Below are 23306 nucleotides of genomic sequence, written 5' to 3' on the forward strand. Positions count from 1 at the left end.
GCAGAGTTCGATGTATTGTACGCTGTCTTTGGATTCTGGAGACAAAGTGTGCAGCAATGATGCGCATGTAAAAACAAACGGTAAAGTGGCCTGCACACTTACGCGTAATAAAGCTGTGCAAACAACGCCATGAATAAATATTCTGAAGTAGTCATGCTCATATTCTTCAACTAAAATTATGGGGTTTTACGTGCCAAAACCACGACTCGGTTATGAGTCACACCGTATACAGTGTATAGGAAACACCGTATACAAAAAAATTTGGACTACCTGTGGTTCTTTACCGTGCACCTAAATCGAAGTACACGGGTGTTTTCTTCGCCCCGATCGGAATGCGGCCGCCGTGGCCGGGATTCGATCCCGCGACCTCGTGCTTAGCAGTGCAACACCATAGTCACTAACCACGGCGGGTCATGCGAGCATTCTGGCGTTTGCTCAACAATTTCATGAATCGTGTTCACGTGAAGCTGCCCTGACCCCTGTTGTTACAGTGACGCTCGATCACTCCGCTTTTGAAACGCGAATAACGCTCGAAACAGCTCGTGTGACTGATGGCCATCCTGTCATAGGTTTATTGAATCATTTCAAATGACTTTCTCCTGGATTCCCCGACGTGGTGCCAAAAAGTCATGAGGCACAACTCACGATATTCTGCTTCTATTACCTTTGAAGATCTTTACCCCGTTGCCTCAGTACAAGGTATAGCCATCGGTTCCAATACGCTGCCCTAACCTCCCTGAATATCTCATTCTCTTTCGGTGTTCGCAACATGGTGTAACAGATCATAACGAACGAACGGGGTCTATAGCTATCCGTCTCTCGCCTATGTAAAATGAAAATATTAATAGAGTAAAATATAGCATTTCCGTCTAATGTCTTCTGAAGCAGCAACTCTTCAGTAGTAGGTTTATTTTCTCGTTTTCCATCGCTTTAATCATTCATAGCGCCTTAGCACTCACATCCTCAAGGTGTGGGATGCGTGGCGTCCGCTTGGACGTCGATCTTTCGTATCAATTTAGACGTGAAATGACGTAGCAGGTAGAAAGCGTTTCCAACCACTACCCACCAGTTAGCTGTATACCTGCCTGCGTATAGACCGTTTCATCGGGCGAGGAGGATAGGGCGCGCGGAGAGCCTTTCCTCCTCTCTGGCTTGGGCGTTCCGGTGCGGCGCTGCTTGAAAGTATTGCTGTCGCATGCTGCGGAACGATATTGAGATGTTTTAGATGGTACTTTGTGAAATTTACGCCATATCCGTTCATATAAGGTCGTCAGGGAAACCTTTCGGTGCATCGGTAACTACAGTAGGCGGAAATATCTCTTGGGGGCGCAAAAATGTGACGCGTTTTATCAGCCGCGGTGTACGCACATTATCAGTCGCGGTGTGTGTATGTGTTGTGAACTATTTTGCTTATATCGGTTTTATTTCAACAAAGAAAAGTGGTATCTCTGTATTAGCAGCATGAAATGGTAAATCTGCTCAATATCTGATCGCTTGGCGTAGGGAGTAAAACATAAAGCATAAGAGCGCACGCTCGTGCACGGCCAACCTAAGGCAACCACGAAACATCTAAGCGGCAGGCGCTATCAAATATTTGTGATGCACCGGCATCGCTCTCACGCATTTCAAGTCTAGTAGGCTTCAAATTACCATATGTCTACGCTAGCCTTCCTGCATGAGGCCGATGGCGCTGCTCAACACAACGATCACTGCGGTTGGTGAACCAGCATGGTACATATGTAAGCTGTGCGCTTCGGCGTTGCCTTTTTGGCCTGCATACAGCCATAATATATGAGAGATTGCATAAAAAGAATGCGATGCCTGTTTTTGAGGACAAAATTTCCGTAATACGTGTGAGTTCGTCGTAGAGAACGGAACGAACACAACCGAAAAAAAAATTCGGTTATCATCCTCTTTCTCGAAAAAGCAAGAGAAAACGGGCTAAAGCCGCAATAGGGCCTCGCATAGTCACGCCGCACAACGTTTATAAATATATAACCGCTGATGCCGTATGCTTGGACCATACGCTATATAGAACAAAGATATATGTAATCCAGCACTATACCACTACTTAGGATGCTCGCGCAGTTCGTAAACAGACCCTTTGCTGGACAAGCGTAACTCAGACTGTAAGGTATGTTGCTGTTACTTGCCAAAACTATTTTATTCAGGGGCGGAAACTTCATCCATCGAACCGAGTAGTCACGCAATGTAACCTGCAGCGAACAGTTTGAACGCTTGTCAAAGTATAACATCACAGCTCCTATCGTAGCAGAATGGTACCCATGCTCACGGTGTTACGATCGTCGCGTATGTTTCATGGCTCCTAAACCGCAGCTTAGAAACAGAGGATAGTACTGCAATATGGTCACATTAGTGGTTGGAACATTCAAATATACACAATTGATCTCCGAGGCTGATTGTAGACTCGAATATGCGCGCACACATCACGCTGCGTGTTCCGTCCACCTCAACGCCAGCAGAAATTCCGGCCATGACGCCTTAAACCACTTCAGCACGTCTCACAGAACCGTTTATCACGTAGAAGACGCACGTCATACTAAACAGACCGCGCGACCGCGAAAACGAACGCCAGAAACTACCGCGGAGCGTATACCTGCCATGCAAAACACCGCTTTCACCCAAGCCAGTATGGCGCTGCTCATAGGCGGCGCCACTGCGTTCACAATATGGCGGCGCCTACGAAAAAACGGTCTATATTCACGCCCCATCTCCAACTTTTTCTTTGACGTGTTTCTCTGCGCGAGCTGTGACGAGGCAGCGTACTACTGCCATTTAGCATAGGGCGACGTTGTGGTCTTGCTTGTCTCTTTGCGCTGAGGACATCGCCTCATCATTCTGACCGTTCCGTCACTTCCGCCACGTATCGCTCACTCGAAAGGGGTTTAGTGCATTAAATGTAGGCGTCTATCGCGCAAAGAGTACGTGACTAAAGCTATGGCCGATGTGTGTATCATGGGATTAATGGGAAATTATCGGACGTCCCGTTATACTGGCGAGCTGCAGGCATGCCGAAGGTGCCGGGTCTGCTCCGAGGCACCGCTCAGCGTACACGTCGTCGCTGGCGGACTGTCGATTAGGCGGCCTGTTAAACGAAGCGCGTCACAGGCTACATGCTGCAGGCGCGAAATTGATTTGCGGCGTTCGCACACGGAAGGCAGGAGAGGCCGCGGTTTTCGATGCTGTCCTGGAAACGTGTAAAGTGGCGCGGAGAATAGCGCAGCCGCCCCTTTAGGAAAGGTAGGCGGGTAGTTGGCGCATTCTTGCTTCAGCGGAGTATATATAGCTACTCGGGCACATCCATGTAAACAGATGGGGCCCCCGGATGGGAATCCACAACGGTGGCGATGCGAGGCTTGTTTGCCTGCTAGTGTAACCCACGGCTCGGCGGTTGTTTGCTTGGTGCATCACAAGTGTTGGCGCCAACTCACTCGCGAGTTATAGCGACTTAAGAACAACACAGTTAGCTGCTAACAATAGTAAGCCCTCTATACGCCTCGTTATCAGCGGCTGTTAGATGGTGAACGAGCCCCTCCTCTGTAACAAGTTTATAGCCAATAAAGAAACAGTAATGCAGAAGCGTAGAGACTGGACCTCGAATTGCTAAAAGTAAGGCGTGAGTGCCTCGTTATATTTTGGAGCTGTTAGTGGCTTGTATCCGCTCGAGTGAAGAGCCTTCACTCCCAGTGTGGATAATATTAATGAATTTCGAAAGGCGCGAGCATGGAAGTGTTGCGCGATTGACTGCATCAGCTGCAGCGGTAGTGTCAGAATTTCTGCGGATCTGTAAGGCAGCCTGTAACAGAAAAAAAAAATGCTGTGTGAGGCTCACTTGACCTGTCGATCGAATATTCTGAACAAAACAGCGGAGGATATAGGCAGATGTGAAGCGACACTATGGTAGAAAAATCAAGTTTACGAAACAAATTATGTAATCTGGGGCGCTATAACGTAAAACTATTCCAATTCTGCTATCAGCCCTCCGCGATTGGACAAAAACTTTTTCCAACCACCCCCCACTTCACCTGTCTGTCACGCGGCGTCACGAAAACCGCAATACCTCCCCATCTGATATGATTTGTACACACTGATTATGCATGATTTGACAGAAAAAAGAAAAACAGTTATTTCTCATTCGATCCCTTTTCGCCATGAGCACTCGACTATTGGTAAAAAGTTTTCGGGCTGCACTCACTTCACCTGTCTGTCACGTGACGTCACAAAACCGCACAAACTCACCGTGTCAAAGTGACGTGTACGCGATAAAGTTGCATTAATATGCCGAACAAAACTGAATTTCTTTAGGAATTCCACGTTCTGAAAGGAATAAAAGATGGCTGCCGCCGATCGCTGTGACGCTGGCTACTCGTATCTGCCGGAGAGCGTGGGTGTATTTGCGTATAATAAAACTTCTTGGGTGACCGTGTAACGTTTTCAAGCACTTTCAGCACGTTTACTACCTCATTCTGCAAACTTTTCTTTGCTGAGGGTCAGTTTTAGCGTCATCCTTAAGCTTCCGTTGCATGCCGCCGCGATTTTCGACCAGCCACCACAAGCTAAGTAAGGGAAAGCCGGCCAATCGCAGACGCCGGCACCACCTTCTTCATCCAGTTATCGATTTTCAGTGCACTGGCTCTGCCCCAGTGAATCCCTCTCCACTTGAGCCTTCTCCTCGCCTCTTGTCAGCCAATTAGATACGACAAGCCGCTCAGTGTAGGCAATGTTATTCGTTTTTCAAGCAAACAAAAGTGACCTCCTATGAACGAGCAGAGCGTTTGATTGGTCTGTTCAGACAACCCTGCGGGTGACCGCCCGGTGCTTGCGTCGGTGGTTACGCAAATTTGACGTCAGGAAATTGGAATAGAAACATATTGGAATAGTTTTACGTTATAGGGCCCCTGCTGTACGTTACGAAATCGGAGAGAGAAGCTAGTGTAAAGCAATCACGTGTGTAACTGGCTAAATACGTCATTTACATTGTCTGCCACGCACAAATTGCAGCGTGCAGATTTTGTGGCGTCCGTCACAGCTACCATCATGACGGATCCGGTCGACTCGACCACATGGCTTCCTCAAGGTCGGCGATGTTGACAGAGCATTGCAACAAATAAATTAATCCCTTTTTCATCAATGATTGCAGCTTGCGCTGTGTAGGCGTAAAAGGTGTATTTCGTGGAACGCCGCCATTATAACGCACTCGTGGTCTGCGCTTCAACAACTCTCTCCTTGCGCACCTCATAACATATTTTTGTCGACAGTTGCTGGCTTTGCTCGAAAATTGAAGAAGCAGGGTTCCAAGAACGGCAGTCCAATGGACGCCTTCATTGTGTCACTGACAAGGAAAGAGCAATTTCTCTTGCAAAATGGGCGTCTCGCGAAGGCTCAACTGTCAAAGCACCGATCAGCTGCAGTTCCTAAAGGAGGCAATTCGCCAACTTTTGCGCCCGCATTTTCAAACGATCCTCGATTCAAAGCTCTTCCTCCACTCAACGAGTAGCGAACCTAAATACAAGCACTTCGCGCTTGCATTTAGGCCTCCCATGACCGAGTTGAACACAGCGCCTCCCCTCGACTGAAGAAGTCGCTACAATGCTCAAGAATTGCCGTAAACGATCAATGAGGGCGCAGTGACCATTTCTGCCGAGGGGCGACAGGGGAGAGATTGATCGGACCGCATGTGATACCGGCAGGTAACTTGGAAGGTGGATATAGAGGTCTGAATGGGACACTAGCAGCAAATACTAAGTCGACGTGAACTGTTAAAATACCATTATAGAAACCTCGTAGCGCTTGTTTCGTGCAAAGAAAAAACTTAGTTTACGAGAAAATTGTGTCTGAAGGGTCCGCATACCTTTAGCGCACTTCGGATCGCCCGCCCCCGAGCGGGGGAGGTGTGACGTTCCATACGCCATCACCGCCATTTACTGCCGTCTGTGAATAAAAAAGCGCCTGACAAACGGTGCTACGGTTTTATGCGCAAACCGCTAACGTACGTCCATGGAGAAGCCAAGACAAAGCGTTGGATTTGCCTCTGCAGCTTCTCTTGGTCAAGTGATGTGGATGGTGCGGGAATCCCGAGACATCACATGGACCTGGCATTGTCTGCCACTTGCACTTTGTGTGAGTTTCGGGAGCTAGCAAAACCAGCACAGTACTACGCTATAGCGAAACTGTTGAAACGAGAAAACGTGGGCGGCTTCCAGAGTGGAGAAAACGAAATATGTTAACCACCCGCGCCGTTTCCAAGGGTAACGTTAATGAGTTCTTTTTCTAAATATCAAATACAACTGGAGAAGCAGCATTTTATTTCGTCTTATAATGCAATACAATGATCTTTCTATTACGAGAGGTTGAGTACTAGTGACAGAAATATGAGTGTATTCGTCATTGAGCTAGCACTTGAATGTCCCGGAGGAGTCTCTAATCGTGTGCTGTATTTACCTCAATTTCTCGAATACTGAAGCTCTGTTCGCGATAATATTGACGCCTTAGACGTTCTCGAGCACGTATCTATCACTTTAGCTTGACATACTTGCCTTAATGTCCTTTAAGGAAGCGAGAAACGATTAAGGAGAGATAGACAAAATGGTAGGCTGATAGGCATGTTTTGATTACCTGATTAGCTCAAGCGGGCTAGGTGACAATTTCTCACCGCTCCGTTTTGAAGGGGATGTCAATAAGTAATCAACATCATCATCAAGTCGAGGTGCAACGTTAAGTGGAAGAACGTTCTAGAATACGAGGGTTAATCGATTTGGCCACCGCGACATAAGCCCTCCGTAGTTAAGGGGCTTAATAGCATGAAAGCCACGTTGGTTTATAGAACACCCCCCGCCCCAGATGGGGCCTTAAAGTCTAGACGGGTTCTGTCGCCGTTATGCACAGAAAGCGGTGCATTGTGTTACGTGGAGCATTTCACTTCGTCTTGTAGGCGCTTCATCGTCGAAAGAAATACTTTTTTGTCAACTTGCAAAGAGTAAGGTTGGTATAATGTAAGGATTCCTTTCGCTAGGTTTAATTCCTTTCCTGTAATCCATCGTTCACGAGGGGCCGACCCCAGTGATAACGTGTATAGGCGGGGCGCCACTCGGACCATTGACGAGCGGGAAAAGGTGAAGCATTAGAATAGACTCGTTCCATGATGCCGGCCGAAGTTTTCGCACGTACCTGTGTGCAACATAGTGTTCCTTGTGGCTGCGAGGATAGTGCGAAAGGAGGTCTCGCGTCTCCTACTTGCATTCATACGCGGCAGTGAACTGAATTCTGGGCGGCAATTGCTGGCGCAGAACACCCGGAGTAGCCTCGCTCGTACAAACACCTTAACCAACTAACCGACCGTCCCGCACAACAATAGTGGAGATTACTTGACTGCCAGGTGACTGCTTTTAAAATCTAGAATCCTAATTCACAAAGCTTTTCATTCGTATTTAGACCAATGATCGGCTACCTTCGTTAATGATATGTCTAAAATGATGCACGATTGGCTGAAATTTGTTTTTGTAAATCATTATAACGTAAGAGCTTTTTGTGAATACGCCGCCAAGGTGCCGCAATCTTCTACAGAAGACATTTTTTTTATTTGCTTGCTTGTAACAGTTTGGTGTGATTGAGATGGTTTTTGAGATGGTTTTTGAGATGCTGACGTACCTAGCCTCCGAATGGGGCTTGTACTATAGAGAAATTCTACAAGAGTGCACACTCCCATAGAGCCCAGCGGCCGAAATGACTGTAGCGCACCAAGCGGCTGGTATTAAAACCTGAACCATGCTTCCGGTTTCGGTTTTGTGCGCGCGCATTTTTATTGCTAGCTGGTACGCGTTACGCCGGCTGCGCTGATGGGTGCGGCATGTTTTGCTTATACGCTCTGTCTTGGTGAGAAATCGTTTTTTTTTTTTATTTTGTAACAAATGACTGTGAGCGATCTCCACAAGCCTTCATCGAATATGTCATCTCTGCAACGTGCTACTTCCTTCAGTAGGCGCAAGACGCCTTGTGAAATGAGAAAATGTTAATTTTGCTCTATGTAAATGTTCGTTCCGCGCTTTTGGTGCGTTCATCCAATGTGGCACCTGGTAAGCAGCAGTAGTTCATGTATGAAGTTCCACCGGATGGCATCGGCTGAAAAAGAACTTTATTAAAAAGAATAGTCCGGCAGTTTTTGTTGCGGTGGCCTCAGGTGGCGCCTCGAAGTCCCTCGACTCGGGCGGCATCTTCGACTTGCCGGACGGCCCCGAGCTGGTCTTCAAACTCAAAACTTATCAGCTGAAAAAGAAAGCAAATTACATGCATGTGTCATTTTGGTATTTCAACCTTATAGGAAAACTGCGTGTAGAAGCGAAACGTGCGAAAGTGGTGAATGGGCGACATTACAAACAAAAACTTCGCTTTATATACATGGTGTCGAATATACCCGACTCATCCCAAGCAATACCGTGCACACATAAAATATGACGAAAACATGTCATTTACAAGCACTCTACCATTCCCGGGTCTCATTTCCTGCACTTTAAAAGCACATACATGGGCGACTGCACATTTTCAACAGCTTGGCCTCAGTCGACGCGATGGTACGCCACGTACGCAGAAGAGGCCACAGCAAAGGCTCCTGCAGCCAGACCATGCTAGACGCTCGCAGAGTGTCTTCTACTCGCACTTAAAACAAATGCGTGGGTGCAAAGCCTATTTTCTGTTGTTCAGAATTTTCGAGTTACAAGTTTCAGGTTTTTTAGTTCCTCGGCGTTATCTTTTGTGCGTTCTGCCGTCGCAAGCAACATATTCCCGTGTTATCACTCTTGGCAATCGCTCGTCGCGTTTTCGACAAGCGTGAGTCCCGAAAGAACGTATATGTTGTCGAGGGGCTCATGATAAGCGTCACAAACGTGACCCCGTAAGATTCAGTCAATGCCAAACTGCGTCACAACGGTCGAGCTGCATTTTGCTGACTGCTTCACAACGCTGGGTGTGGCCAACGTGCCCCAAAAGTACCCCAAAATTTAAAGAAATTAGTTACAGTAGTCAGAGAAAGCGCCACAGACATGTCTCATAAAGATTCAGTACACGCCAAACTAACAGCGCCACAACGGTAGAGCTGTTTTTCGCTGGCTGCGTCAGAATGCTCGGTGCCGTGCCGTAAGCCTAAATTGCTTGACATGCAGCGCAGACTGTCAAACAAAATTTTTCACCTTGCCGGAGTGCAATAGCGTAATAGTGCTGTGTCGCAGTGCAGAAGTTACACAAGAGTATGCCGGGGGCCCAAGAAACCAGGCTGCAGCCCTCCCCCCCTCCACACACACACACGCAAAAAAAAAAAAGACTGACAGACGGGTTGCCGAACAAGCGCACGCTCACATGCGCAGCAGGTCTCGCTCGCTTCGGTGGCGTGTCTGGCGCATGGCGTATGCACGCGTGTGTATCTGGCGCGTCATTGCCTTTTTTCTAGGGGACGCAAGAAAAATATGTCGCAAAGTATAAGTTCTTTTTTAGTTAGCGGGAAATCATAAAAAGTAAAACATTGTTAACTTCATTTCACATTCCTTTTTTTTCCGATGCTCGCGTCAGCTAACGGACGGTATGAACACTAGCGTGACGTATTTCCTGTTGCCGGTTTTCGCAGCGTCCGCTCTTGTATTTCTATGCTTGGGCCGCCGTCGGTTTCGTTTAGCGCGCACGTCGGCGTTCATGACCGAGACAGGAAGGGGAAAAAGTGTTGCGTCACGAAGCCAAGCGGCGAGACGCTGGAACGGCGCTGGCAGCGCGAAACTTCCATCTTTCACATGGCCACCCCACAGAGAAACAAATTGCCAGCCCTCCCCTCTCTCCACTTCCTCGCTGTGCCGCTATTTTCCTTTGGCGCGCGCTGCGTGCTTGTCCATTGCCCGTTTTGTCTTTCGTGTGCGAATATAACGAAGGCGAGTGAAATCCCGCGCCGTGCTATAGGCGGCGTCCAGGTCCAGCCATCCTGTATACACCTTCTGCTGACTCTTCATTTCGAACCAGCAAAAGAGTTTATCTGTTCGTGGGATAGAGGCACAAAATCATAAGGGTTCTATCTACCTGGTGGGCGTCCCGAACAGTTCGGCTGTCTATAGCTCCGCGGAGCTGAAGGCGCGCGGGAAGGCCACGAAGCAGTCGTGTAGGCGACCACGTCGCGGCGACTCTGCGTGTGTGCGTGCGTCTCGAGTGATCGGAACGTGAGCGTTGTTTGCGGCAGCTGCGGCGCGGTCTCAACTGCTTTTCTGCACGGCAAAGCGTGCTGGCCTGCGCTGTTGCCGTGGAAGAATTCGAGTGGTCTCGGCGCGCCGCACCTAATTGTCGTTGTCTTAACAGAAGGAGCCTAGCGATCGGGCGCTTTTTTTTTCATTCCTTTTTTTTTACCTTTTCACCGAGAAGACCCATGGGTCTTCTCGGTGCACTGGGGTGCGACAACGACTCTGACTGCTGAGCACGCGTAGTCGGGGGTTCAATTTAACCTTGGAAGCCACATCCGGAATGCAATGATGCGGAATGTAACAAACGCTCGTCTGCCGAACGTGAACCCCAAGTGATCAAACTAATCCGCCTCTCTCGTAGCCCTCGCTCTGTGTTGCGTTTGAACGTTAAGCCCGATCAGTTAGTCACTTACTTACTTACTTACTTACTTACTTACTTACTTACTTACTTACTTACTTACTTACTTACTTACTTACTTAATCAATCAATCAATCAATCAATCAATCAATCAATCAATCAATCAGTCAGTCAGTCAGTCAGTCAGTCAGTCAGTCAGTCAGTCAGTCAGTCCATTCTTGCAGGAACCCTATCCCAAACCACAGCTGCGTGTATGGCTCGTTCGCCATTACGGAAGCCCTCAGTTGGCCCGGTGCTTTTTTGGCGTGGCTCCAGCCTCAATTTTTCCGAGTGTTAAGGCCGATTTACGCTCAATCCGCCTAGCGCCGCCAGCCGCACTGCACGCGTGCGGTCGTGCGATAAATTGCACATGTCGAGCACTTGTGCACAAATTTTCGTATACGTGTAAAAGTTACACATATCGAACACTTGTGCAGAAATTTTGGTTTACGTGTAAAAGTTGCACATGTCGAACACTTGTGCACAAATTTTGGTTTACGTGTAAACCGAAATTTGTGCACAAGTGTTCGACATGTGCAATTTTTCGCACGATCGCACGCGTGCAGTGCGGCTGGCGTCGCTGGGGCGGCTCGAGCGTAAATCGGCCTTCAGGAGTGCATTGTGGTTCTTGTTTAGGGAGCGTGGACGGCCACTGCGTTCCATACCAGCCCTTGTCTTGGGCTGAAATAATTTTAACAGGCGTCTGAGGATTCCGAGCTGGAGGGGCCAGCAGTCCTTTTTTTAAAGCGAAGCTTTCTTTGCATCTTCCTTCGACTTTCCCACTGCTGCTGCTGTTGCTGTCTGGCACACCGCGTTGGGGTGTAGTTCAGAGCGTGCTTATACATGACAGGAGCGAGTCAGAGAGGAAAGGCGACGCGAGAAACTCATTTAAACCCCATCGCGTCGAATGTACACAATTCCCTCTGTAGCTCCCTGGGCGTCGCCCCATTAGCCTCTTGACAGCTGTAATTATACGTGACTCCCCTCAGAAGCACTGCAGAAAGTACAGCGCTTCCCTTTCTACTAACGTGCGAGTCTAGAGGGGACATAGATAGAACTGTAGAGAGGAGGGGAAGAAGAGGCAGTTCCCATACGAGGGGGGTGGGGCGTGGAGAAAGTGACGTGAGAAGGCAAAGAAACCCTACTACTATACGACAGCAGCAAACTGGATAAGCTTAAGTTGAAGGTACGGTACAGTACGTTCCTGCTATTTCTGAAAAATAAACACCATGGAAATATGTCAAGCGGACAAATGATGCAGGGCATCCAGAAGCAGAACCGCATTAATTAAGGAGCACCGCATGGTCCAGGCAATACTACGGAAGCGGTTGACCGTGAAATCAACACTTCTGTGGCCGCCGCCGTAGGTTTGTGACTATGGCATTGTTAGAGGTCGCGTATTTGATCCAGACTGCGGCAGTCGCATTTCGATGGAGGGTGAAACAGAAATAAATTAGATTTTGGGACACGTTAAAGAACATAACGGTGTCAAAATTAATCCAGAGTCTGCCACTACGGCGGGCCTTACAATCCTATTGTGGTTTTGGTAAGTACAGCCCCATAATTCTATTCAAGTTTAATACTTCCGCTACGATGCGATGTGTCATGTGAGGCAATGACAATGCTGAACCATCTTGTAGGTTATGAAATATGGTGTATAACAACGCCTCAAGCAAACAGCTCTCCCTGTGTGTTCTGCGTACTACGCAGACAAACAGCAGTGGTGCACGCAAGGTAACGTTTAACACCAACTCACCACTCTCGTGTTGGACAAAACGTTGATGAAATTAAACACTCGCGGTCAACATCACCGCTAATTATTGTCAATCAAAGCAAACTACACATAAAGCTTCGCTTGCATCGGTTCCCAGAGTGCGTGGGCTCTGCAGAATTTTCTTTTTTCTGCTGCTACTGGGCGTTGTTGCTCCTGCTCTGAGCAACCGTCCGCGTGAGCACGCGTCGGCTTCGGCCTTGAACGCGGGCGGAGAAGGGATGATGCGGCTGACACCACGCGGCGGCGGGCTCCCAACGGAGACGCGGCGTAGCCCTCTGCTGGACTGCAGGCCGGTACTTTCCCCGGCAACCCGAAGAAAGAGTCCAGTCGATAGGCTCCTATTGCCCGGGCTCTCTCGTTCGACTCAGTGCGCCGGAACGTCTGCCGTCCTATGCGTACGCACGTTTGCGCAACATTGCCGCTTGCCGCTTCGAGCTTTGTAGCCGAATACGAGCACTACTTTACTCTCAGCTCTCGCGCGCAAGAAGAGAGAAGTTCGATTTTCTAGTTTTGTGAAGTTGTCAAGGGGACGATTTCGTGTGACAAGCCTGGCCCGCAGCAACATGACAGTAGGGTCAAGAGTCTCCTCAAAGAGTTCGTCGTGCCGCTGACGTGACAGCCTCCGTAGGTGCGTTTGTATGCTTGTGCTGTGAATATTTAACTCTTTGACTTGCATCTCCGTTCGCACCTGAGCCGCTCTCAGACCAGCTCCGCGGGACTCTGTTTGCGGCGTTTTGCGCGCATGTTTCTCAAGGTCAGATTGCCGCGAATGTCCTGAACCAGCGTTCTGGTTAAACGCAAGCTCGGGTCCAGCTTTCCTGGAAACCGTTCCCGCAACTCATCAAGCCGTGACAGTCATCGCTTAGGAAGCCTGCTGTCTGTCGAGAAGATTGGAGGCGACACCAGTTCGGAGTGCCGAAATTTATTGCGTGTTTTACGTGCGAAGACGGCCAAGCTGCTACTACTCCACCATTGTGGCTCGATTTCGCTTATTCAAGCCGCAACATGAGCCATATCTGTTAAAACCGTCCGAGTGTCTGTAGAGGCTGATACCTTGTCCAGCGAACGATTTATTTAGTTCAGTGCTTGTGAAGCGTCCCAGCTAAACTGTATTCCGCAATAGCGCTATTAGTCGCTATCGTATAGTGGCCAGTGCCATCTCAAACGTTGTGCACCATGGAGCGCAGCTCCTGTGAGAAGACTAGCTTGGACGGCCTATCCGTTGCGGAACTGCGCGCAGCGCTCGAACAGTGTCGAATCGAGCTGTCGGAGAAGGATGGAGTTATAGCCAGTCTCAGGTCTCGCCTGGAGCTTCAAGAGGGCGTCAGTCACGACCTGGAACTGCAGTTGGGCAAGTTCCACGCAGTGTTGAAGCCCCTCACGGAGCAGCTGACGCACAACCTGCAGCTGTCGGCTCGCCGGCACGACCAGTCTGCGTTACCCGCCGGAGGAGCTCGCCTCAAGCGTCTCGCTATCTCGGCGGAACCCGTGGACGTGCGGCTCGAGCACACGCCGGCCAAGGTGCTTAAGAACGACGTGTGAGTATGCGCCACATTCAATGGGACTGTCGCGTCTAATAGCCCGTCCTGATAGCTGCCGGTCGGCGAAAAATTGCTCGCAGTGATTTATACGCTGACTCAACGCGCTCGCGATGGCCTTAGGCGCAGCAGGCTACCGCGCCACGTCCTAGTGTCATGTAAGCGACGTTGTAAACGAGGTCTCTTATATTACGTTGAACTATAATAGCACAATGCGCCACAGTTCCCGTTGTCTGCTACTCGCTCCTGCTTTTTTTTTTTTTCTGCGACGTCATCACGCATCCCAAACATGCCGCTCTTGTTTCAGTCCTTGTGGCTTTTGCGGTCTCCGTGCGGGATGGAATGCGCAATGACTTGGCGATCTAAGGGGCAGTGAGGTTTTGTCGGGGAAGAAACATGGATAGGTATTTCATGGCTTATGATGTCTTCTATTTGGTGGCTTGATGTCGCACATTCTAACATTGGTACAATAAACATCATTATCACGCATGTAACTTTCTCTGAGACATAGCGATCCTGCGGTGTTCTGAAGAAGCAGAGAGTCAACGAACGATATTTTTCATTGTGAATGAGGATACCCGCGAGCAGTATACACACATCGTAGCCTGCATAGTACCTGAGAATACTCATGGATGCGTTCAGTTTTGAACATTGCTTCCTACGACACTGACAAGCCTGATCAACACTGCCTGTTAGACTGTGTCGTCTCTTCACTCGGATGACAAGACTCGCGCACTTACGCACTCCCGCCTTCGTCGGACAGACGCCGCATGCCACGCAACGCTCGAGGTTGTTGGTCTCGCGGAACGACAGCGTGTCCCCCTTATACGACCGGCTACGCTCGTGCTTATTTGGATGAAGAAAAAAAAAGCGCGCCGCGCCGAGAGGCGTTTGCGACCTCGCGCGTGCGAGGATTTTTTTGGCAGGAGACCCGGCGGCAGGGTGTTGCGTGGCTCGTGTTTTGCCGCGGTCGCGCTGCCAAAGCCTTGCCGCGACGACGGTGTGTGCTGCGACCATTGCCGGGTGTGGGATTTCTCGAACGAAGGTGTCAAACTTTGCGGCTCCCACTAGTCCCACGGCGAGCAATGCAGAGAAACTAGACGTTACTAGTAAGATGACGACTATGCCCTTTTTTGTAATGACTGTTCTGTTATTCCGACTGTACTATTGAATCCTTGCGCAGCTAAATGTAAGGAATAATGGCTAGACGCGCTACTTCAAACCGTAACCCCAAAAGGCATGTTAGGAGCGACAAGAAGACAGACAAGACGAAGCGCGCACTCACAACTGATTTATTTCGTAACGGCATGCGCTTTATGTACAGAAGTCAAACAACAACAAATAACAGAGACCTAATCTGGACCTATAAAAGAAGAAAAAGAGACACAGACTAAACAGTTTACTTCCCTCGTTAACATGTGTGCTGAAGTCGTTTCCGTTTCCTTTCCGTTTCCGTTTCCTCTTTTTTCCTTCTATTTTTTTAACATGCGCTGCGTTCGAAAATTGTATACGTATTTTACAGACAGAGCTGTTGATGGCACTCTTGTACATTTATCATCAATGTGCATTTTAAATGCCTCATTTATATATCTTTCCGTCTGGTCAAAAGAGTGGGTTGTCACTTGGTAACTTCAGTATCGTAAAAGCGCGGCCCACATGTGCTTGCTATAAAACGCACGCGCACATATACATACACACGTACACACACACGCACGCAGGTCGCATGAAGCCGCGCCCCCGCTGTCGCCTCCCTTGCCGTCAAAATTCTTGATTAGTTTACAGGATCTTCATCACTGTGGCCTTAGTTGACATTAGATGGCTAAGATCGATGGCTTTGAATACGTCGTCCGTGGTCATTTGCGATCACATCGTCACGTCGTCATCAACAGCGACGACGGTTGTATTCCTCAGCCGTCGCACCAGCTGATGTGTTGCAATAGGCAGCGTACGACTTGAGCGATTCCTGCAGTAGTGCAGTGGGACTACGTCTGACCGTCACGCTCATCAAGTGCGTCGCTAGCGCCGCCGTTGGCGCTAGCGTAGAGCTTGCCTTGGTGACGTCTGCTGAGGGCAGTGGCGGCACTGCTACACGTGGTGTTCGCTCTAAAGCAGCCATCGGGGACGCCTATATTCCTTCGTTGGGCAGGCAAATTCGCTCTAGTGGTCTTCGTTGTAGAGTCATTCACAATACATATAAAATATAGTAATTCGGCCGGGACATGATGAATCCTTTGTTATACAGGCCATTTCGCTGTAGAAGGCGTTCGACTGTAGTCAGGCTGCCGTGTGGTGCGTTTGGCGCAGTAGTTGACAACGGGGCCGTCTTTTTTTCTGCGCTTACTTCTGGCGTCGTGAGCGAGCGCTGCAGTGAAACGCTGAAGGGTGTTGGTCTTTGTTCAGTATTTAGTGCCATGGTTGAATTTTATGACTGGCACAGAAGATGTGCTCACCTGCTTCGGTGGAAGCGGCTGTTCTTGGTTATAGCGGTGTAGGCTGAGGACTTCCTTGATGGTGTGGTAGCACGTTCCAGTGCGTAGCAGGTGATCCATGCTGGCGTCGACGGGGACACGTAAGGATACCTTTACACCCTTGATTAGATTAGATTATGGGGTTTTACGTGCCAAAAGCACTTTCTGATTATGAGGCACGTCGTAGTGGGGGACCCCGGAAATTTCGACAACCTGGGATTCTTTAACGCGCACCTAGACCTAAGTACAACGGTGTTTTCGCATTTCGCCCTCATCGAAATGCAGACACCGTGGCCGGGATTCGATCCCGCCTTTACACCCCTTGCGAAGAACGATGTTCAGCTGTTTGTCTTGTTCGCGTTTGAGGGAGAGAGGCAGAAAGTAAGCGATGAAACGCAGAGATCTTAACCGGATTACCAGTCCTGTTGGCTACAGTGTCCTGGAAGAAGAGGAAAGCGTATAAAAAAATGAGGAGGAAAGTAAGGTGGTCCAAACGGATAAACAAATGCCTCTGAACGATCGACAAGGACGGTTTGTGCTGAACCATACGTCCATCTTCCTTGCGCATCTGCACGCTGCGCTGGCTAAGGGCGGACAGAGAAGTCGAAAGCGTAGGTCGGCTAAATTAAACGCAACTCACTCGGACTTACTCAGAAATTGTATTTTTGGCTTAGAGCGCACTCGGACACATGCAATCGACAATGAAGACAGTCGGGTTGGACTGTTTCAGGTTACTTTTGTTTGTTAACCATGCATCCGTAGTTTGCTGCTGAACAATGCGAACAATTATTTCTGCTATTCTTTCTGGTTTTGTTGGTAGCCTTTGAACAGATACCACGTCCGTAAGAACTTTAAGTTTGTGAGCGACTGTCTTTAGTGATGCGATCAGCTTTTCGTGTAGCACTACACAGGCCCCGTGAATTTCCAAGTTCAGCCTTCTGCTTCTGTATTCTAGCTGATTTATCCGTCGCTCAAGATAACTTTTGTGTGGTTGCGCGAGTAGCCTCTCTTGCATCTAGTTCTGCTAGCTTCTTTCTCAGCTCTTTAATTTCATTGACCTGGCGATTGATTGTTTTATTTCAAAATCGTCAGATTTGTTTGACATGAACTAAAGGCTGTGCTCCATCTCCTGAACCTTTTCTGTCTTCCTTCTTTCTTCGTCTCCCTCAGGCGTTTTCGCAAAGCTGCATCGGCTCCGAGGCGTGATTGTCATCCTTACGCGACAAAATGCACGTCTTATAGGCAGTCCACCCCCCCCCCCCCCCCGCCCCCTCCCGCCACCAAAACGAAAAAAGAAATTTGCTACAGCTAACTAATGATGTATGCTTTATCGCCGAAGGTATGCACTATCTCTCCAGCTGTTCAGTTCGCATTGGATGGTCCACTGAACAGCTGTGCTATGGGCTCTCTCTCTCCCCTCCCCATCTTTCATCGCCCCCATCCCTCTCCCATGTGTAGGGTAGCAAACCGGTTAAGCTAAACTGGTTAACCTCCCTGCCTTTCCTTCTCCACTTTTTCCTTCCTTCCTTCCTGCAGCTGTTCAGCATTTGTGGGTTACCCCAAATTGTCCGCTTCGTGTGAGAGGACAACGCCCGTGCTACGTTCACGGCGAGCGATACCTACCCGTCACTTGCATAAAAAAAGAACGTGTTCACTCGGTCCGTGCAACTTTTCTGCCCGCGCCGGCGTGCGCCGTCCGTGCTTGGAAATTTCCACTGAGTGAGCAGATCTCGCTGCTTCACACGCACCGTTTTGCAGCGAAACTTTATGCGGACCCTGCGCCGTCGTTGTCGGACTTCGCTAAAAAGGGGCCATGTGACCTAGCGGGAGAGGAAAAGAAGAGCTCAACAGGGGGAAATGGGTTAAAGTGACCCCTTTCCCCCTGTGAGAATGCTAAAGTTTACACCCTTTGGGATGTATATCTGCCACACAGTGATAATCGTCATCTGCCTTGCTTGCGATTTACACTATAGACTGCTTGTGAAGTTAGACTTGCATGGTGTAACACTCGGTGTAACCAACGTAGCTTCGCTGTTCGATCATCTTCACGGACCTCAAGCGACCTTTCCAAGAGTGATTCCTTTCCCTTGCCCCCAGTGTAGGGTAGCCCACGGGACGCTGGTCCGGTTGACTTCCCTGCCTTTCCTTTCTGTGATATCTATCTATCTATCTATCTATCTATCTATCTATCTATCTATCTATCTATCTATCTATCTATCTATCTATCTATCTATCTATCTATCTATCTATCTATCTATCTATCTATCTATCTATCTATCTATCTATCTATCTATCTATCTATCTATCTATCTATCTATCTATCTATCTATCTATCTATCTATCTATCTATCTATCTATCTATCTATCTATCTATCTATCTATCTATCTATCTATCTATCTATCTATCTATCTATCTATCTATCTATCTATCTATCTATCTATCTATCTATCTATCTATCTATCTATCTATCTATCTATCTATCTATCTATCTATCTATCTATCTATCTATCTATCTATCTATCTATCTATCTATCTATCTATCTATCTATCTATCTATCTATCTATCTATCTATCTATCTATCTATCTATCTATCTATCTATAACATCTCATTATTTTATTTATTCAAGGAGTTTAACGTCCCAAAGCACCGCGCAGACTGTGACAGACGCAGTAGAGGAGGATTCGGAATTAATTTTGATCATCTGGGGCTCTTTAACATGCACCCAAAGCTCGGTACACGAGCGCTTTTCATTCCGCCTCCATCGGAATGTGGCTGCCACACCCAAATATCGAATCCGCGACCGCGTGCTCAGCAGCACAACGCCACAGCCACTGAGTCACTGCACTTAGGATAAGTCAGGCATTTTCTTAAAAAAAGAACACATGGGCCGGGATAATCATAAAACAATTCTATTCCCAGTCTTTACAATTTCGCGTTTTGCGAGCAATCCGAGCTGCGCTCCGCCTGCGTCATCACCTGGATCTGCCAGCTGTGAGCGATGCGTGACAAGAAAGGGATAAAATCAAGTGCAACAAACCCTTACAATATGCCGGCCCTGTACTCTACCTGTGACGCTGTGATTATATTCTTAGTTAATGAGTCACGCAGCTGCCAGCCATTGTGAAACCGGTGGACGCTTGTCTAGCCCGACAGATCAAATGCATGAGAAGCCGTGGAACGACCATACGAGGTTAAGCTTAATTATTCGTACAGAGAAAGCACTGTGCAGACACGAAACGTGAATGTTGAGTACATGAGCGACATGCATTTGACAACTGTAGCAAACTCAGTGGAGAAGCGTCTCAAGGAAGCCTCACTGAAGCCATTCACATACGATGAGACAAGAGCGATGATTACGGCGAAGTTAATTCCATTTATGGCCCACTGAAAGCCATTGGAAACCAAAATCCTAATGGTGTGCGATTTGTGAATGTAGGTGAGCCGCCAAGAAGCATCGAAAGGGAAAAACGAAAGTGAAGAAGAAAAAAAGAATAAGCCGCTAGAAAAATACAAGAGTAACCGGAAGAATGCAAAACGCAGAAGTAAATGCTCGAACAACTTTTCAAGAAACGATGAAGACTGTAAGGATCGGTGGTTGTCAGAGATTCGTGGCTCGCATACGGCGGTAGGATGCTTAGGCAGAACATTTATGGGACATATTTATGATTGGATGATATATTCGGAAAACATTCTATATGCCTCTATGGGTTAGTATAAAGCCGCTCCCCGATGTTGACTTGTAAGCTATATTTGCATTTTAAGCAACAAACGTCGAAATGGTGCTATTCCTTCGTCACGCAGCTTCGGCACAGATACACAGTTGACGCGTATAAGCACGAATGAAGAGGAACGGAAATTACAACAACCTGGTGGGTGTGTCTGATATACGATGAGAAAGCAGAAAGAACGCGAAGCCTCACTTGGCCCGAGTAACAATACAAGCAGTGGAGTTCCAGCTGCAAGAGTGGGCAGAAGAGGTCGGGTTATTTGGGGAATTTCAGAATTACTTTTAAAAAGGGCCGCCGGTGAGCGGGGAATTGGTTCTCTTTAACCAGGTCTATGGAAATTGTTTATCGCTAAAGACCAGAAGTGCCCTCTGTGGATAGGATTCCTGGATGCCCCAGGTGCCGCCATAACGCGATATATATACTCACTCTTGTGGCATATTTTGAAACACGAAGGTGTGAGTAGTGCAGCTGTGTCGTTATCACACGAAGCCTATAATGAGATCACCGTATAGTGGGACACTATATATATATATATATATATATATATATATATATATATATATATATATATATATATATATATATATATATATATATATATATATATATATATATATATATATATATGAAAAGGAGTTCGGTAAGGAGGCCCACTATTACCGCAGCTACTTATCATTTTCCCAGGAGCAGAAAAAAGGCTGTAGAAACGACTGGGTTAAGTTTGAACTTGTTGTGCCGGTGGTTAGGCAAACCTGGAGTAGCATTAGCACCATGCCTAATAAATGCCTGTGATATTGTTCTGCTGCCAGACATCAGCAATGATTTCCAAGGTTGTTTAATAGTTCTGTTACGGAGGGTTATGTTTTACACTTTCGCTTTGTAGGGCGAGAAAAGTTCTAGTGCTGTGGTATCTAACGATGAAAGCAACACAGTGATGTTACAGTGCGCGGAATCGTCTATCGTCTGTGCGTATAAATAAATAGGTTATTCTTTGCGTAAATCATGGGAGTGAGTAAACGCTAGAGTAGAGAAAGAAAGTAAAAAAAAATACGAAAAAAGAAAGTAGTGCTGCTGTCATGAAGCACAGGACTCTTTGAGGTCATAATAAATATCGAGTAAAACGCGGAACGTGAAGTGGCGCGATAGTACCGGGTACGACGTTTGTATATGCATGAGTATTCCTGTGATCAGACGTCACTTCTAGCCTTGCAATTATGCAGAGTGCTTTTTAAACTAGTATTAGACGCACTCGGCCACAAGACGAAATGAAGCAATCCAGGGGAATAAACAAGGGGTGGTCATCATATAAAGTGCAAGAGGAAAAAAGCAAACTTCCTGTGGAACTGTTCAGGTAAATGCAGAAACATGCGGGATTTTTTAGCTACCTCTACCGCTGCATGTGAATGCTGATTGTAGACGAAGAACACAATGTCTTGCAATTTGTAAACAAATACCGATCTGTAAGTGGACCATGAAATAGCCAAGTTACATCGAAACCAATAAATTCCAATTGAACTTGAGATTTAGAGCACTAAATAAACGGGCTTTTACAACTCTACAGGATGCCTAAAGTACACCGGGAAAAAAAAGTAGTTTTCTTTTTTTTTTCTTTCTTTTTCCTTATGATACTACAGGCTGGGTGCTTCTGCACAGAATGCCACACGCAATAGTTTGGCAATGTAGATTAAGTTTGCTGCTGCTGCGTGCCAGGCGTGCATGGAAACGAGCGAAGTTATCTTACTAGAATATACTTCCTTCAGCGTCAAATTGGAGAGACAAACCCAGAAAACCGAGAAGCACCAGAAGCAAAATTCCCTACGGAGAGATTAACACGCGATGGGACAAGCACGAGGAGTCTGGATGGTTGGTGGAGAAAAGTTTGGGCGTAGGCCTATCAGTAAATGCAAGAAAGTTAGGTCACCATAAAGTTTTCATTGTTGCAAGTTGACACCGATCACCATGTAGATACAAAGGGGCAGTATCCACGCGTACGTTCGTCCAGCCTCATGCGGCAGCTGCACGATACCCGTAATATGATCCCTAGAACACCCAATAGCATTGCAACGCTTAACCGTGCCCAATCGCCCAGCCCCGTCTTCGCTGTTGGTGTGCGGGATATTCTGTCGAATAGCGTGAAGAACTAAACACGCACTGCATATTCTCACGTTTCGAATCCGTCCAAGAGGCACCCATAAACGATAATTGCGCTACACCTGATGAGAAGTGAAACGATAAACCTAATCTAAGCCCCTTGTCGGGGCTTATATTAGGTTGATTAGGTTAGATTAGCTTGATTAGGTTGATTAGATTAGACGTGCATACGTCACCATATGCACGTAGAGTGTTGTATTTGTACAGGCCAAATAGGAAATTGTGTTGCCTAAATTGAGGCAACAAATTCGTGCGTAGTTTGCCTAAAAGCGAGGCATTCTTATTAAATGAGATCATTGAGTATAAAAGGGAGGATCTGGTCCGTGCGTTCGTATAAAAACTGGGGCCTGCGCAACAGCCGCAACAACCACAGTGGTTTTTTTTTGTTTTTAATAAACATTTTCCCCTCTTGCTCTCATATTCTGAATGCGACAACTATATTAGCGTGCGTGCGAGTGTGTTTCAGGACAATTACTGAGCGCGAATGCGTGCCTGATGAAGCTCCCTTTTTCGTGGGCAACGTCTACTGGAGGGTCATCTCGCGCAGCTGCATGCATGGCTCGAAAGAGCTGCGCGAAGCCTTCAGCTGTTTTTTTTATCGTAACGCAATGTGTACAGGTGCGGCCACTTGCGCGGAGTGTCAACGCTCTTCGGTGTTGCTGTCCTCCGACAGCGGCATCACGCACGCTGGCTTCCGCGTTGCCGCACCGCGGACGCTGTCGCCGGGCTCCGTAATGTCAATTCTCTCGTTTCAATTTCTGTTGTGCTGCTCGTTTGTGCGAGCTAATGCGCGACGAGTAGATGAAACAGTGGCGCATATTTACTGCGCTGCAGTCATACATATCCTCGTTGTAATAGTAGTAATAGTATAGGGTTGTTCGGCTAGTGAAATTTCCGAATCGAATCGAGTGTGAATATTCGAGGTAAGAGACCTCCGAATGTCGAATATTTTCTTATTTCTAAACGAGGCGAAACATCAAGTTTGCGTGGTGTCTGTTAAAACAAAGAAAAGGGGCGA

General features: G+C 47.7%; 1 protein-coding gene across 3 annotated transcripts in view; it reads left to right on the forward strand.

Moving 5' to 3' along the window:
- The window catches only part of for (cGMP-dependent protein kinase for), a 237184-nt gene that overhangs the window by 121305 nt on the left and 92573 nt on the right, over nucleotides 1-23306 (forward strand). Inside the window, exon 1 of one of the 3 annotated variants that reach the window (XM_065432858.1) lies at nucleotides 13562-13938. The exons of the other annotated variants lie outside the window; for them this stretch is intronic. Coding sequence (XP_065288930.1) covers nucleotides 13577-13938 — 362 coding nt within the window. The 5' untranslated portion in view covers nucleotides 13562-13576. Of the gene's footprint in view, nucleotides 1-13561; nucleotides 13939-23306 lie in introns of those variants that run through there. 3 annotated transcript variants of the gene reach the window in all.

This window comes from Dermacentor albipictus, chromosome 1, assembly GCF_038994185.2.
Source record: "Dermacentor albipictus isolate Rhodes 1998 colony chromosome 1, USDA_Dalb.pri_finalv2, whole genome shotgun sequence".
Classification (NCBI taxonomy): Eukaryota; Metazoa; Arthropoda; class Arachnida; order Ixodida; family Ixodidae; genus Dermacentor; species Dermacentor albipictus.